The sequence below is a fragment of the Mastomys coucha genome, unplaced genomic scaffold (genome assembly GCF_008632895.1).
Source record: "Mastomys coucha isolate ucsf_1 unplaced genomic scaffold, UCSF_Mcou_1 pScaffold12, whole genome shotgun sequence".
Classification (NCBI taxonomy): Eukaryota; Metazoa; Chordata; class Mammalia; order Rodentia; family Muridae; genus Mastomys; species Mastomys coucha.
The window spans coordinates 34617672-34634619 of NW_022196894.1; the positions used below are offsets into that span (position 1 = coordinate 34617672).

A 16948-nucleotide genomic window follows, 5' to 3' on the forward strand; every position below is an offset into this window, starting at 1 on the left:
AGATAATTCAGGGACATCTCAGAGACTTTAACACAGAGATATAATATTTAAAAGAGAATAATAATATACCTCATTTCCCAAATTTACTTGTACATAAAAACTTTTATTCACAGATCAGTGTTAACATCTCTTAAAACAAAATTCATCACATAGTTTTGAGTTAAAGCTTCTTGAAAATGAACATCTCCTAAAGGAGTTGGGACAGGTTCTTATCAGTTATTTGGGGAGAGTAGATGGTGTTGCGACCTCGTTTATGCTTTAAATCTTAGTATTTAAATACTGAAGTATTTAAAGCTTGAGGAACTGGAGCAAATTCTCTTAAGAATATATATTACATCATTAACAACGTGAGATCCAGCATGGTTATAGATGGGGACGGCGTAGTAAACAGAAGCAAAGTCTTTTGTACGGGGGCTGTGAATGTTTTCTCCTAGGAACACATGACACAGTCCTAATATTCCCAAAGGCCCTTCCCTGATCCACACATTACATGTGACATAATGTCTCTCAACTCCTTTTGTTCACACACACAAACAAAAATTCCACCTACTCTGCCTACCCCACAGATTTTAATAAGTTTCTCATGCAGGTCCTTGTCCATTTGTTGAATAGTACAATTTAGAGCTTCAAACCTAGGATATTAGTGTTATCCCTTTTCAATAAGCAGAGCAATTCTAAGACCAAAGGGAGAAATGTAAACAAAAATTACAGGGAGAGTAAAACTACATAACAAAGAAGCTAAATAGAAAAAAAAAATAAAGGAAGTTGGGTTAGAAAAACATTTTGTTATTGAAGATTTGCTGTAATAAGCAAAATAAGATGCAATAATAAGATAAAGCTGTCCCAGCAACACTGAAAAGGCTGGGTTGCAAAGCTATAGTTAGTTTCGTAGACAGATGTTCACAGAAGAGTACAGCCCAGGCCAGGAACAGGAGAATTCTTTAGAGGGGTGTGCAGTACAAGAGAATGAATAGTTTGTATGCATTCCTGTGTCCCTGTGATTCTGCGTACTGTCTTTAATTGTGGGTTCCAGGATCTGTCAGTACCAAGAAAGGGTGTTTGGATAAGTAGAGAAACCAGTGTGGTAATCAGAAGGAGGTATCTTCCATGTGTAGAGAAAATGCTATTCTATAGTCTGCCATGTAAAATCATATTAAACTTTCTAGCTGACAAGCTAGCCTCTGGATTAGGTCATACCATATGTAACATTTTTGACACCCTCATGAATAGCAAAGTTATATTACTGATAAAGAAAATTGAAATACCAGTATTCTGTAATTTTGGCCCTAAACCAACACATCAGCAAGTAGAGCTATGGTTTCCAAATACCTGCTAAAGGAATCTCCCAAACTTAGCATACCATGAAACTTATCTCTACTACACATTTGTACTTTCCTGGGTATTTGGAGATACTGGGCCAGCTTGAGAGACATTGCCTAATGTTTACTGAGTTATATAGCCTGTAGGACGTGGAGTCTTGGATCCTCGTTTAAAGATATACCTGAAAACCTTGTCCTAGAATTGCCTCTATTGTAGTAGAAAAATGGAGGTGATTCACTTAGATAAATGCTTCTCCTCGTAACCTGGTCAGAGGAAAAAAATTGTTGCTTGAAGGTAGCCAATGGCTAAAATCAGCCAGGGGTTAGCTATCCGTCCAGTGAGTTATCAGAGCCTTGTATTCTTGGTTTCTAAGTTGATCATATTCCCCTGGATGTGAGGAATCTGCTTATCTGTTGCCTCATGGATACCCTCTGACTTTAGAGGAATATAGTAGTAGCCCATGATGGAGAAGATCAGGCAGACCACCAGCAGGAGGCAGGAAAACAAAACAAATTCGGCCCACTGCAGGGAGAAATGAATCAAAGAGAAGATTATGGAGAAACCTAATTTTAAAAAGAAAGAGCTAGGAGTGGAGAGATGGGAAGATGGCTAAGGAATCACCACTTGTGGGTACTTTTCTTGGCAGAACACAAGGTTCACTGGCCTCTCCTCCCACAGGTACATAGTGGTCATTGTTGCCACACACATATGTCTATTTCTTGGCAAAGTCTGTTATCTAAGCCTTGCATCACTGATGGGGGAAGGGAAAAGAGGAAGTTGGAGGGGGAGCATCCATGTTTAGATATGTATAGACATGAGCTCCTGGCTCTCCTCCGATCCATACCTGTACTAGGCCACTGAACTGTGCCACGACCAGCACAATGATATTCCCAACTGCAACTGTCAACAGCCAGGCTGCCTGGAGCACAGATTTCATGCTGGATGGTGCCTAGGAAGGACACATTTGTAAACATTCGGATTCCCTATTCTACCTCCCTGCTCCACGAGCCTAGCTATGAAACATCGCCCACAAAGACTCCATCGCCCACCTTCCCGACTACGTTCAGCTATTGAGCTGATTCATGGGATGGTAATAATACAACAGAACAAAGAAAGCGGATATCTTTATTGAATGTTTTGATTCATTGTACCATATAATTATTAGCACAACCATAAAAGATAAGCTGTATTACTGTAGTACTCTGAAAATACACGAAAAGTAAAAAGGGCATAAAGAAAAGGAAATAAAACAACCATAGAGGGATAATTTACTTGCTCATGTTACACAGCAGGTCATGCAGCCAATATGTGAACATGAGTAGTCTGACCCTATAACCCTGGGTTTTCATCTTATTTTTTACTTCTCCAGAGTCCAAACAACATAGACTCAAATTCTGCCTTGTCATGATCCTGGAAATGAAGATGACTGTTTAGGGTCATATGCAAGGAACTCATGAACCAAAAAGATGGCGGTCTTAGGATGTACACACATAAAATTAAAATGCATTATCTCCTAAGTGATGTCACCACTTTTACTTGCAAAATCTTACCTGAGAATAAGAAAATTCAAGTCCTGTGACAGAGAACATGACCTCTGCTGCTGTAACCAAAACATACTGTGGTAGCTGCCATGCAATGGATAGTTTATTGGGTGGGATGTCTTCTGCCTTCCAGGCCTGAGGACCCTGATTGGTGATCTTAGTGGGAGAAAGACGAAGTGGACTTCTCATTAATCATAAGCAGATACAGCTAACTCGAGCGTTCTATGATCTAGATCTAACTCCAGCATTCTATGATCTAGATCTAACTCTAGCATTCTATGATCTAGATCTAACTCCAGCATTCTATGATATACCACTAACTACAGCCCTCTATGATCTACAGCATTCTATGATCTAGATCTAACTACAGCTTTCTATGAGTTAGATCTAACTACAGCACTCTATGATCTATGTTTATTCCTTTCTTTTAGTTTCACTTCTCTGTTACCTACAAGAGCTTAGGCATTTCTATACAAGTCCAGCGTTTTGAATTTTTTCTCAATAACATTACATTCATTTCCCTGACTTCAATCAGTTACAGTGAAAGTCCTTGAGATTAAAAAGTCTTTGATGTCCAAATGCCTTTGGCTCTAAGTCAATAAGGCATTAGGTGCAAAATAATGAAGTAAAAGAATCTTGGTTTTTCTTTAGTTGAGAATGTACATAATAGGTAGGAATCTGGGGTGTGTGTGTGCGTGTGTGTGTGTGTGTGTGTGTGTGTGTATGTGTGTGTGTGTGCGTGTAAAAAGAAAGGAGACATATACAGAGAGATGGGAAGATAGACAAGCAGGCAGAGGGAAGGGAAGTGGCTGTAAGCTACTTACATTAGTGATCACAAACAAGTATGTTATACCGAAGTCTAGTTGGCCTAAATCGAGAGAAAAGACATTGTCTTCGGTTTCACAGTGCACTGCAAGGTACCTGTGACAAGATGAGATATGCTTAGCACAAACAGCATTGCTTAGGAAAACACTCCCATGCTCATGGAGGAGAAAGCTCAACTCTAACAAGGAAAGTAATGAAGACATCTGTCTCTGAAGACAGACTTCTAGGAGTGAGCTGCTTTTACGCCACGCTTCTGCTTCGGATCTGCACTTATTATTGCCTTCTAAGTACATAAGAAATTCTAACCCCTAAAAGGGACTACACAGATCAGCTTTTGTCTATTTCAAGCCCATGAACTTTCCTCATGTAAATCTTATGACTTTAGTAGAATAGTATAAAACAGGAAACCCTGGAGGAAATTCTAAATAGTGAGGTACCAATGACAAGTACCAAAGAGCAGGAGCCAAAATCAATAATAAACCTTGTTAGTATTGTGAGCCTCACAGAGATGGGTTGTATTAACTACATGGTGTGTTCATCACAACTAATCCCCTTTCAGCTGACCAGTGTAGAAATCAGATGAGCCTGAGGTAAGGAAGGAGGCAAGAATTAAAAAGAAGCAGAAATCTTCCGATACCCCAAATTAGCATAGACATGCCTGTGTCCATCACCAAAATACAAAAACAACATTTGAAAAAAAATAAAAGTAAGATGTCCACAAGGGCAAGGCTCTTACTTTCCTCTTAGCACAGTTCTGTATTCAGACACTCCATAGTCTTTGCCCACGCTGAGAGGAGCATCTGCATCCAAGGAGATATTCACATCTTTATGCAAAGTGTTAATAAACCTGGGGGTAGACAAATTATTTACACGTCAGAGAATCATATCCAAACAAGGACACCTGGTACTGTGTGGCTCACAACGATATTCTAGGTGTGTAAAATAGTGCCTGGGACAGGAACAAATAGACAAACAAATGAACTTGAACGTTAGAAGTCATCATTATCCTTAACTTACTCTAGGAAAGCAGACTTCTTTTCTAGAATATTAACTTAGGACCGACACATACTCACCAGATGGCCAGGGAAGTTAAAAGGGAAGACACACATGGCAATCTCACTTTTCTTTTCTTTTCTTTTCTTTTCTTTTTTCTTTTTTTTTTTTTTGAGACAGGGTTTCTCTGTGTAGCCTTGGCTGTCCTGGAACTCACTCTGTAGACCAGGCTGGCCTCGAACTCAGAAATCCGCCTGCCTCTGCCTCCCAAGTGCTGGGATTAAAGGCGTGTGCCACCACCTCCTGGGCCTTCACTTTTCTTTCTGATCTAATTTAGAAATACCTAATTTCTTTTTCTCCCTTTTACTGTATGTATATGTGTCTACATGTGTGTGTGTGTGTGTGTGTATACAAATACTGTCTCTCAGGATGGCCATCCCCTTGTTGTCTGAGACTATCTCTCACTGAGAGTTGAGATTACAGGTTCACGCCATCACACACAGCAAGCCCATTACCAACCCTATCTCCCCAGACATTTTTTTTTCTTCCTAATGGTGGAATTTCTCAACTGAGATTTAAGGAAAAAAATAAATATAAGGATATATAAGGATATAACATTTTTATATCAACCAGTTATCTTTTTATATAAGAAATCCACTTTGACTCATGTGAAGTTTACAGACCCAGCCTGCAGAAATACAGTGTTGTCACTGTATTTTAGTCTTTGGAAATCTTGGGCCCTTCCAGAATCCTCTTTCTAGTATTCTGACCTTAAGTCCCCCTCAGAATGGGGCTTTGGTTCATTTTTGTTTTAATAATTTTAGTGTTAGTCTCACTCTAGAGTTGAAACCTTTTAATTTACCTGGCCATCTGGGGAGTATGTGTCAGTCATAAAGTAACATTCTAGAAAAAAAAAAAAAAAAAAAAAGGTCTGTTTTTCCTAGAGTAAGTTAAGGCTAGTGAGGACTTCTTATCCCCAAGTTCGCTGGTTTGTCTCTCTGCGCCTGTCCTGCTAATGCTCTGAAAGTTGTTTCCTAGCTCTTCCTCATTGATGCAGGAATGTCTGCTGCTGCTGCCCCATCTTGCTTGGCTTCCCCTGGGCACTGTGTCTTCTCTGAAGGCTTTCCAGCACAAGCCCTTACGTGGATTTTACTTTTCAATGAATTCAGACTTTGCCTTATGGTTTCTCCTCTACATTTTCAGTAACTAGCTGGTCTTGGTGTCCAATTCCAGCCACAGAGAGGTGACCATCTCTCTATCTGTCCTGTGCCCTCTGACAAGACCTTTAGCCTTATCAGGATGAAGAACCAACTCTTTTGATAGCTCTGTCGATTTATAATAGAAACCTATATTTTATAGGGCAGACACCCAACTACTAAAAATGAAGGTAGGAGCATTTGCTCACTTCTAAAAGTTTTTCTGATGAACACAGAATTTTACAGTTTTTCCACTAAGAGTAAGATAAAGGGATAATGTTAGGTAGAAAAATTTCTTATGGTAGAGAACAGAGGGTCTCCACGGACTCAGGGTTATCTGCCAGGAGGAAGCAGGCTGGCATTTGTCTTTCGCTGTCCTAGAAAATGCGACAGACACCAGTGTCCCTGACTTTCACCCTTGTTTAGAACGAATAAAATGTGAGGTCTCTTTATGTGAAGTACCCAGCACCCAAACCTGATGGCTGTCATCCCATTGGCTGGTTTGATTCCTATGTCCTTTACCTGCAAGAGAGGGAAGCAAAAATCAGTAGGAGCTGACAAATAGAAACCAGTAATCAGGACACTGCATTTTCAGGCAGACCCCTGGTGACTTCTGATGAACCAGTCATCTTACTTCAGTACAGAACTTGAACAATTTCCTAACTCACCAGCATACTGGAGATACTTTCCCCGTCCTCATGAACAACCAGCTGGTAACAGTTCTTCTCCTCTACAGAGTGCTCATGGTGGACAGACAAGTTGTTATACTTCAGATGGAAATGTAAATCTTGGCTTTTTGTTTCCAGGTGTAGTTTCGAATAGTGTGTTGTGTTCTGTGGGATGACGAACTTGTTATATTCACTTTCTGTGCCAGTGTAGACATTACAATTTCATAGCTTTGGGATAAGTGACCTCATCCAACACTAACGTTTTCTCTCTTTAAACTAGTTATTTCATTTCTAAGACACTGGCATAAGACACAGAGACATACATACAGACAAGAAGGAATGTTCATTATAACATCATGCATAATAATAAATGCACAGTGGCTTAAGAGATGGCTCAGTGGTTAAGAGCACTGGCTGCCTTTCCAGAGGACCTTGGTTCGATTCTCAGCACCCACATGGTGGCTTAGAACGACCTGTAACTGCAGTTCCAGGGCATCTGATGTCCTCTGCAGGCACCAGGCACACACCTGATTTACAGATACACATGCAGGCAAAGCATTCACACATATAAAATTTAAAAATAATTTAAAAACAAATAAACATTTACAATAAACCCTCATAGGACTATAACTGTAGTTATATGGTAGGAGTGCTTGCACTGCCAACAACAACAAAACCCAACTTTAATGTCTGTAAGGGAAAGCTTACATGAACTATATTTAAGGGATAGAATATGCAATCACTAGAATACGGTGACCAGATATTATTTAAGGATATAAGAAAAGAATGATTTTCCTTAATTAATTAATGTCATTAGTTAGTGATGAATGTAATGAAAGCAATCAAGGCTACTATAGCTTATAAATTTCTCATTCATTTGCACCCATACCTTACCTGAAAAGAGCTGACAGATTCCACCAAGAGAGAATTATTTCTACTTCCCAGCACTGTCACCTTTATCTCACCATCTGCCAAGTTCAAGACTTGCAAGAAAATCTCTTGGGAAGCTGGCTGAGGATGGATCATTCCCTGAGAGACAGATAGAACAAGAACACATACCTTAGTGTTGTCTCTAACAGCTTAGCCCTGCTAGCCAAGACTATACAAGTTTATCCCTCTGAAGAGCATTTGGCTTAGAAATATGAAAAGTTAACTTTTTTTATTTTTAAAGAGAGGAAGACCCTAGTTCCACAAAGCAAGCACTAATGAATGGTAGGTAACAAGCATCATTCAGTTGGGGTTTTATAGTTCTTTAACTAAAAGTGGCAGAAGAATTATGTGTGAGTCACAAAGGCATCATATAAACATTTGTTCCCTAAGTATCTGGGTATTTGTGTCATGGAATTTCCTGAAAATAAACTCGGAATCGCTCAGGTGGAAAGTGGACCTCATTGTATTGTTGCTCTCTTCATTTATATTTACCATTACTGTCCCATGAAATGATACTGTGGTGGGTCCCAAGGAATCAAGATTGAACATGTAAGGAAAGTAAGTGGAACAGATTAGAAGCTTAGTGGTCACTGAACTCACATTTATTTTTATCTCTACAAGGGCTGCAACTGCAAATGCCAAGCACGCTAGGATCATACCAACAGCCATTTTCCTGAGTGATCTGTGGAGGGAAAGGAGAAAACATTATACCCCTTTCCTGAAGGTACAAAGCCCAGATCCCTTAGACTGCCTTTAAAGACTTTCTTACTTACCTCCAATTACTTTTTAAAGTATTTTCTAGAACTCTCCCTAAAACACCCCTTTACTCAAGTCACACTTGCTAACTCTCCTCTGTAATATACTACATTGCTCACCTTTGCTTATGATTATGTTATACTATTGTCATAATATAACATCAAATGTTAAATATAATTATAAATATTGATATAATAATTGAATAAGTATTAAATATCAAATATAATATTAAAATAATGGCAATGTAACCAAACTTGTTATAGACATCAACTGTTGTAATTCGTCAACTCATTTTCTTCTTTGGAAGTCTTTGTTGGTCTGAGCATCAAGAAGGACTTGCTCCTCTCTTCTTCTATGGCATTCCCACCTTCCCTTCCTAGGTTATTTACCAAAGATAACCCTTGTAATAGTTGTCTTTGCCTGTGTTCTAGCTCCTTTACTAACCAGTGAACACCTTGAATAAAAGATCTGTGCTTGATTTACATCTGCATGGAACTTGGCCCTAGACTCCCGACTACTCGCTCCGTAATAGCTGGCAAGGGTATTTGTATGTGGTAAAGTACTCATCACTTGACTGTCACAAGTACATTGCTGTTATGTAAGAGATGGGAGGAGACCTGAACTATTCCTCACAAAAATGTACAAATTATTCTTTCTAATAAGCATGGGGCAAACTACAATGCATACTAATTACCAATAATGCTGTACCCAATGCTACAAGGTCCTTTCTTAGTTCCATAGAAATAGCAGGAGGTTTTAAAGAGTCAACTGTCATCAGAACCTTAGGAGTTGGTGCAGGAGGATAGCTCCGAGTGTGATGCTATGAAGGCTGATGACCTGAGTTCAGTCCCCAGAACCCACGCGGTAGAAGGAGAGAACCACTTCTCACGGGATTTACTCTGACCTCCACACATATGTTGTGGCACACACATAAAATTACTCCCTCCCCACCACACACAAAATAAGGCAGACTTTGGAGAAACAATTTTCAAGGACAAAGCAGCATGGTGCTTTAGAAATCTGATGCCCGGTACCCGCTGAGACCAACCCCTACAACATCATGCACTCAAGTCTGTAACATTGGCACTGACACTCACCTAATTTCCACTTTTCCACATTAATAGAATTTTTTCAGACATGGAAAAATAGAAACAGAAGAATGCTACATCAAAAGAAATAACTATTATATAGAAATATCCTAGCTCTGAATCATCACCAAATTGAGCAAACTGAGTTGGCATGTGATAATTCATGTCATAGTGAGCACTTACGAGAAGTTAATTCCACACTTGGAGATCAGCCGATAAATGACAAGGTCAAACAATGGGATGAAGATAAGGACCAGAAAGGGATTTAGCACCTGCAACACCATGGTAACAAGGATCAGTACAAGTGTCCCTCTGTCCTGAATGAGCTCATGCTTTCATCTGATAGCACACTCTCTCTCACATCTCCAAACATTCACCTTAGTAGGTAAAAGAGTCTATATTTCTCAATCTCCTTATACCCAAGGCTCTACTTCCCTTGCAAAACATCTTAACTTATAAATACACCAAGGGAATAGTTTTCCTGAGCCTGTTTTTCTGTCAGTCAAATTAGGAATAATTTTCTTCCATCATCCCTTGTCTTTAGTTCACGGTCTAAGGGGCTAAATAAATATCCTGAAAATTGCCATCAGTAAGCGGAGATTCTGACTTTGTTGCTCAAACAACAAAAGTTTATACTTTGTTTTTGTTGTTTTGGTAGTACTGGGGGTCAGACTTAGGACATCCTATGTGTCAGACAAGGGCTGAGCTATAGTTCTAGTCATGGGTTTGCACTTTCCTTGACAATATTTCCAGTTATACTATCTTGACATAGAATATTCAATGCTCACATGTTACCCATGGGCTCACACTCAGTCTCTCTGAGGTTGAGCAGAACTACATCCTTTACAAAGGATGTGAAAGAGAGGAATAAATTCAAAGAAACTGCATTCACTATGGGACTCCTCAGCACATGAGGTATACATCGGAGGATGGCTATTAATCCAAATGCTGCTGGAGAGGAACAAATGAGGTAAAAAAAGAAAATAACATGCCAATGCCTACAGAGAAGAATCCTACCTGCATCTGATCCGGCTGAAGTACAAAAAATCCCTGAAACATAATAATAAACTATAGTTAGATAGTAGAACACAAGGAAAGCCTAGGTCATCCATCTTGATAGTAGATAAGAAGCATATAAGAAAAAATTCACCAAATCTTTGGTTCATGATCTCTGATTTACTGGCAAAGGTATTTGGGCTTCAAAGACACATGGGATGGCTTCTGACCATTTGCTAATGACAGACGAACCCCAGGGAGAAGACGACTTTCTGTGTACGGATTAAGTACTCATTCTCCAAAATGTTTGGGATTTGTAATCCAATTGCTGTGCTCGTGTATAATGGAGGCTGGGGGAGGGGCAGCAAGGCCGAAGTTTAAATGTGAAATCCACTTATGATTTATAGATGTCTCATCCATTAGCCTGAAGGTAATTTATTCAGTAATTGGCAAGAATTCTGTGCATCAAAGCTTTATGGTGTGAAGATGGTTGCTTTGTGGCATCATTAGATCAAGAGTAGTTTCTTTCTTTTCTTTTCTTTTTTTTTAAGAATAGTTAGGATTATAGATTTTTGGATGAGGGGTATTCAACCTGAAGTACACTTTGCTTGAGAGTGGTAAAGTTGCATGTTTTACTTAATCTCATCACCATAGTCAGGGATAGTAATATCAGAAGGACAGGTGCTGTGGTCAGCTTGAAGTTGCCCCCAATACATTATGTTCAACTTTCATGCTCTCCAGAGAACCATGGTAACTCCTGAGCAACTAGAAGAGGGGAGAGAGAAAAATTATGCTTTGGAGGCTCCTGGTGTCATCCACCCTGTCTGCTTCAAAACTATCTGTATAATTAATCTAGAGGTGGACAGAACAATTAACAATAGAGGGTGGACCAAAGGATAGACTGGACCAAAGAATGAACATGGGGAAAAGAGAAAATAATGTTTATAATTTTCTCACTCTTTCGATAGCTATAGACATTTTATAAATTTTCCCACAGTTCTCTTGGGTCCCTTGATCTAGCCTAAGGGATGGGAGAAGTTGTGTAGAAGCATCAAACCTTTTCTTGCTATGTCCTAAGACATGCTCAAGCGGAAGAAAAACATGCAGCCAGGTTTGCGTTACTTCATCTTCTATCCTTTTAGCATAACATGAAGAAGTGGGGGACTGAGGGAACCTGCGTATTTCCTACCCTTCCCCTCCTGATTTCTAAAGACAGGATTATGATTTTCCATAGTAATTTTTATCTTAATCTTTATTTTGGGGCTTAATGTACATCTCTAATGGTCTTAAGTCAATTTTGTTTTTTAATCACGAAGTTTAAAGATGTATGTAGAAATAAATAAAAATGTGTATAAACTAAGTTAATTACAAATAAATTATATACAATGAAGAACTTAACAGGTGTTTTTGGAAACCTTTTCAACTCACCAAATCGCCATTCATTTTGTTAGCTTGCAGAGTCCACCGTGAGCCCTAGGGCAGACCGATTTTGTTATGAGATAACTTTTTCCAGTGATAAGAAAGAGAATGAAGGAAGATATAGTTTTCAAGAACCACTATTACCTGTTGGTCCAGAAGAGCCCAGAACATGGGCAATGGGATGTAAAGGAACAGTATCCTGGTCAGTGCCTTCACATCCATAATGAGATGCTTCTGCAGAGGGGAAGAAAGAGCAGCAGAATTGCCAGAAGTTCCCAATGTGCTTTTCTTGCTTAGAGGGAAAATGGTCAAAAATGGTGAAAGAAGAGGTCAAATATTCCAGAAGAAAAGAATTTGAAAGATTTCATAGAATTTTTGAGGTATTTCTCCAGTTTCCACTTACTGGGTATTTTTCTGCTGCCCAGTCTAGCCAGTGCTGTCGCTGTGGAATGTCCCCAGAACGGTTCCTGAAGCGGTTGCAGATAGAAAACTAGGGCAGAGGCCAGAATCAGAGACAGACAAAAGACAGTACCCTCTGACTATCCCAACTCTTCACCCTTCTGTCAAGCATGGACTTCAAATTTTATCAAACACTGAATTCCGATATCTGAGGTGTAATTTTTATCTTTTCTTGTTTCCTAATAGCATCATATATAACAGTACTCAGAAGATTTTTGCCTACTAGAAGTTGACTACTTCTAAAACCTTAATGGTCAAGTAGAGGCAAGGAGGACTAATTAAACTCAGTTTGTCAAAAGGTAGGCTCATAGAAAGAAGATGGTTGAGAAAAACATATGCCCATGTGTGGAGAAACATGCATTTAGCATGACACCTTTCCCTTCTGTTGAAACAGGCAAGCAGGCAGGCAATTCATGAACTTACCCATATGCATTTGATAACTTGAGCCACTATGTTCCCTTCAGGAGGTGGTTTTCTGTACATCTTGCTTCCCATTGCAAACACAACTGCAGTTGAATCACAGACAACATCCTTAGTTTCTCAGAACGCTCAGCCGTCTGCATCAAATCTCACAGAGAACTGACTTTCACTCCCTAACTTCAGAGTAGCCAAAGGAAGATAGTGGTTAATTGTTGGGAGATATTCAGAGAGACCTTCAAGGGATAGCGGAGATAGAAGTCATCTTTGCCCCCTTCTTTTTGTCCACATGTTATATGGTCGCAACTTTGGTTGCACAGCTCAGCTGTCTCCTCTGTTACATTACCATTGCCACTCCCTCATTCTACCTAGAACAATTGCTATCCTCGAATGTTAAAATGTCCATCAGCTTACTTCTCATTTTCTAGTCAGTTCCTTCTTTAGACTGATGCCAAATTAAAATTTTCTTTTCCTGATCTGCCTAAAAGTTCCAAATTCATAGCAGGAAAAGCCTTCTTAAATTCATCATTATCCTATTATCTATTGAAGAATTATAATTATAAGTAAATTACTAATCATTTTATATACCTCAATTTATTTAGTCTAACAAAATACGTATTACTGTTTCCATTTTAAACATAAGTAAATTGAAGATTAAATAAACTAAGCACCATGTACGAGATTTCACAGGTAGAAATTACCATAAGTAACATTTTGGCATGAGGCCTCTCTATTAAAAAAAAAAAAAAAAATCTATGCTTTCAGCACTAGTGATGGATAGTACTGTCAACTTGACAAAACCTAGAATCACATGGGCAGGACCCTCTGAAAGTGTCTATGAAGGATTAGCTTAATCAGGGTAACCGAAGTGGAAGGGCCCACCCTACATGAACGGCATCATTTCCTGGGCCGGGCCATGACCACATGCACCTGAGCACTCTTGTGCATCTGCTAGCTCATTGCTCTCTGCAATATTGTGAGGTGGATGTAATGTGATCAGCTGCTTGAAGTTCTTGCGGCCTTGACTTCCCTGCAATGGTGAGCTATTACCTGGAACTGTGAGCCAAACTAACCCATTTCCCTTACGTTGCTTTGGTCAGGGTATTTTATCACAGCACCAGGAAGCAAAGCTATACCAACCGGCATGAAGAAGGTTGTTCACACATTCTTGTAATACACGCTGTACTCGACACTATGGCAGTGTAGGGAGAAAACACATGGTCCCTCCCCTCAAAGAAGCTATGACTTCTCACCTTATGTTTCATTACTCTTCTTTAGTACCCTATGCTCTAAGCACTGTCCATCATTTCCTGTCTCCACCCCTCCAAATCCTAGTCTATCCTGCTAAGATTCTTCAACTCATTCTGTGTATCAGAACCCACATCTTTATTTCTTACTTTTCCTTTTATTCGACAAGCAGTTGGCAATGAACTGGCCCTCCTTCCTTCCATTCTCTTTCTTTCTCCTTCCTTTCATCTGTGTGACAGGGTACCTCTTTAAAGCCCACTCTGGCCTTGAACTCACTATGTATTCTCTTTCTTTCTCCTTCCTTTTATCTGTGTGACAGGGTACCCCTGTAAATCTCACTCTGGCCTTGAATTCACTATGTAGCCTAGGCTGGACTTTAAGACATGTTTCTCCTTCCTCTTCCTCCAGAGTGCTAGGATTATAATGTGTCATTACATTTGGAGTTTCTATGCTTTATTTTAGGGATTTTCTTTGCTTCCTGTCTTTTAAATGCTATTGTACCTTTAGAGTTTGAGCTTAGGTCTTCTTTTTTTGCCTTACTCTTATTTTGTTAGAGTTTTCTATTTTCAAAGCTTAATTACTGGCTATACCCTTATAGATCCAGATCTGTACCTAAAACTCAATTGTTTTTCTCTGGGCCCTAAAACAGTATTTCCATATAACTAATTGGTGATGCACTTAGATGTCCCAAGAGCACCTATAATACAACTTAACCTAAAAAAAATATCCATCAGCATTGCCTTAACCTGTTCACCCTCACTATCTCAGGTAATGATTCATTACCTAGCCTGTGGTTCAAGTCAGAACCCTGTATTCAACAGTGTCTTGTTTTTGCCCTGACTTCACAGATCCCATGGTATCAAGGCTTGCTAATTCATAAGGGACTGAGATAGGTGAGCCAAGTAAGGCACTTACCCCAAATATAAAACTTAAAGGAGCAAACAAGATCAATATTGGCTTTGCCTCAGCCTTAACCCAATTTCTTCTCTATAGTGCAAACCATTGAAAAAATAAAACACTCCAAAAAAGAAAAAACTAACAACTATTTCTTTGTTCAAACCCTTTTTTTTTTTTTTGCTGATTTTTTTTTTTTACTATCTTCACAATGAAGTTTTAATTCTTCTATGGCCTAAATTATTCTTTATTATTTTGTTTCTGGTAGTTTTTACTCTTTGTTGCTCTCTCTTTTGCTCCAAAGCCTTTGAACAACCATGATATCTTTCATCTAAAGACACCAACCATATCTTCTTTCTATATGGTCCCTTCTTTGGTGAAGACTGTTCATCCTTGAGATCTTGTGTTGGAATTCTCTCTGTAGGCAAAGCCCTTCTGTGAGCTCCATAGCTTTCTCTACACTTCCTTGGTTGTGATATTGACTGTTCTATGGCAAATCCTGGTTTATTTGTCTGGAATACTTTTCCTGTACTATATAAATTCTTTGAGAATATGAACTTTATGACTATCTAAATCACCAATGTGGTTTTAATACCTAGCACAAAACCTATTACATAGGAAATATTGTGAGCACCATAAAATTCAGCTGCTGACCAACAAGGACAGGTACCACCTATTTACCATTATAATTCCAAAATCTTTGTTTAGCTTCATAATTGCCTTAATGTCTAACTATCATTACTGGTCCGTGATATAGAGAAGCTGGCATGATAATAATAAATGTAAAAAACAAGAAAGTGCTTGTAGAAAATATTTAGCATGGAAGGGAGAAGGAAGCAGAGAGTATTTGATCATGGCTCTCCCGGAATACATTTGTTTGGAATTGGGAACAGTATTACTTTCAGCCTTTCTGGTAGAAAAGAATCAGACCAAACATTGAATCTCTGGACTCTCTCTCCTCTCTTGAGCTCTTTATGTGTTTGAACTGGATGTATTCCAGAGGGGTGTCACCCAGAGGCTCAGAGTGAGACACGTTTCCAGGTCAATGACTAGAAACAATCACACCCAAGCCTCCCCTGAGGGGACTTGCCTAAACTAACAGGCCCACATATCCCCGTCTTTTCCAGGACAAGGCTTTCAGTGCTAAAAGAATGCCACTTGATCTAAGTTGCATTACTTCCTAACTAATCCAACTCCTCTTTAATTCTCTTTGTTCAATGGGAAATTCTTTGGGAGCTTTGCAGAGCAGAGGAAAAAAAAAAAGGCTAAACCTGGAAGCTGCTATGAAATGCCCAGGCAATCAAAAGTAGCATCTACTTACCAGAAAAATAAGTATTAGATAACACAAACTAGATTGAGACAGAGGTTGAATTATCTTAGCTCCTTCCTTGCTTATTTCAGCAATTAAACAATGGGCTTCAATCCTGACTACATATAAGATTCGATTGAGGGTGCCAGGTCTTGGTGGCACACACTTAATCCCAGCACACGGGAGTCAGAGGCAGTTGAGGGAGTGGGTTTGGGTGTGGAGAATCACCTGAGATATTTAAAACTTAAGCACTCCAACTCCTGATTGGCAGTCCTACATGTACTCCCATCATATTTAAGTTAAGAATATTTGCTGCTCGTTTCAAGGGCCTAGAGTAGACTCTCAGTACCCACAGGGTTGCTTGCAATTGTCTACAACTCCAGTTCCAGAGGATCTGATGCCCTCTTCTGGCCTTCGTGGGCACTAAGCACACATGTGATACACAAATGTATGCTGATACACAGAAAATAAAAATTGAAAGTTTAATTTCTGACATCATTCATAATTTATCTTCAAAACCAAAGGGAAACCACTGCAATGACGCTTGTCTGATAGGGTTAGTGGAAAGGGTCAATGAAATAATAGAGTCTCTACATGATGCCTTCCATGTGCAGGGATCAATGGCTGTTCATATCCTTTTCCACCACACTCACCAAGTGCTAGCACCATGAGCAAGCCCGGAATTCCAAAAGCCAGTGCATAGCAGTCTTCGCCAAAACACTTCACATCCCCTGAAGAAAACAGGAAGGGGAGAGCAATGGTGAATCACAAGTCCGTGATATTTTACTCTATAAGGTCAGGCTCTTGGTGTAGGCATAGCTATCCCCTCTTCTTCCCATCATCTACCTCATAACCCTTCTTTTAAATCAGACCAATCCAAACTAAAAAA

General features: G+C 39.4%; 1 protein-coding gene across 1 annotated transcript in view; it reads right to left on the reverse strand.

Moving 5' to 3' along the window:
• Nucleotides 1–66: 66 nt before the first annotated feature.
• Slc15a2 (solute carrier family 15 member 2) overlaps nucleotides 67–16948 on the reverse strand; it is a 27920-nt gene continuing 11038 nt past the window's right edge. The window contains exons 7-22 of the mRNA XM_031363807.1: nucleotides 16713–16790; nucleotides 12615–12697; nucleotides 12136–12222; nucleotides 11877–11966; nucleotides 11742–11786; nucleotides 10335–10367; nucleotides 9501–9589; nucleotides 8074–8155; nucleotides 7438–7572; nucleotides 6544–6708; nucleotides 6351–6397; nucleotides 4423–4533; nucleotides 3686–3782; nucleotides 2871–3017; nucleotides 2165–2269; nucleotides 67–1842 (exon numbers count right to left, since the gene is read on the reverse strand). Coding sequence (XP_031219667.1) covers nucleotides 1666–1842; nucleotides 2165–2269; nucleotides 2871–3017; nucleotides 3686–3782; nucleotides 4423–4533; nucleotides 6351–6397; nucleotides 6544–6708; nucleotides 7438–7572; nucleotides 8074–8155; nucleotides 9501–9589; nucleotides 10335–10367; nucleotides 11742–11786; nucleotides 11877–11966; nucleotides 12136–12222; nucleotides 12615–12697; nucleotides 16713–16790 — 1571 coding nt within the window. The 3' untranslated portion in view covers nucleotides 67–1665. The remainder of the gene's footprint in view (nucleotides 1843–2164; nucleotides 2270–2870; nucleotides 3018–3685; nucleotides 3783–4422; nucleotides 4534–6350; nucleotides 6398–6543; nucleotides 6709–7437; nucleotides 7573–8073; nucleotides 8156–9500; nucleotides 9590–10334; nucleotides 10368–11741; nucleotides 11787–11876; nucleotides 11967–12135; nucleotides 12223–12614; nucleotides 12698–16712; nucleotides 16791–16948) is intronic.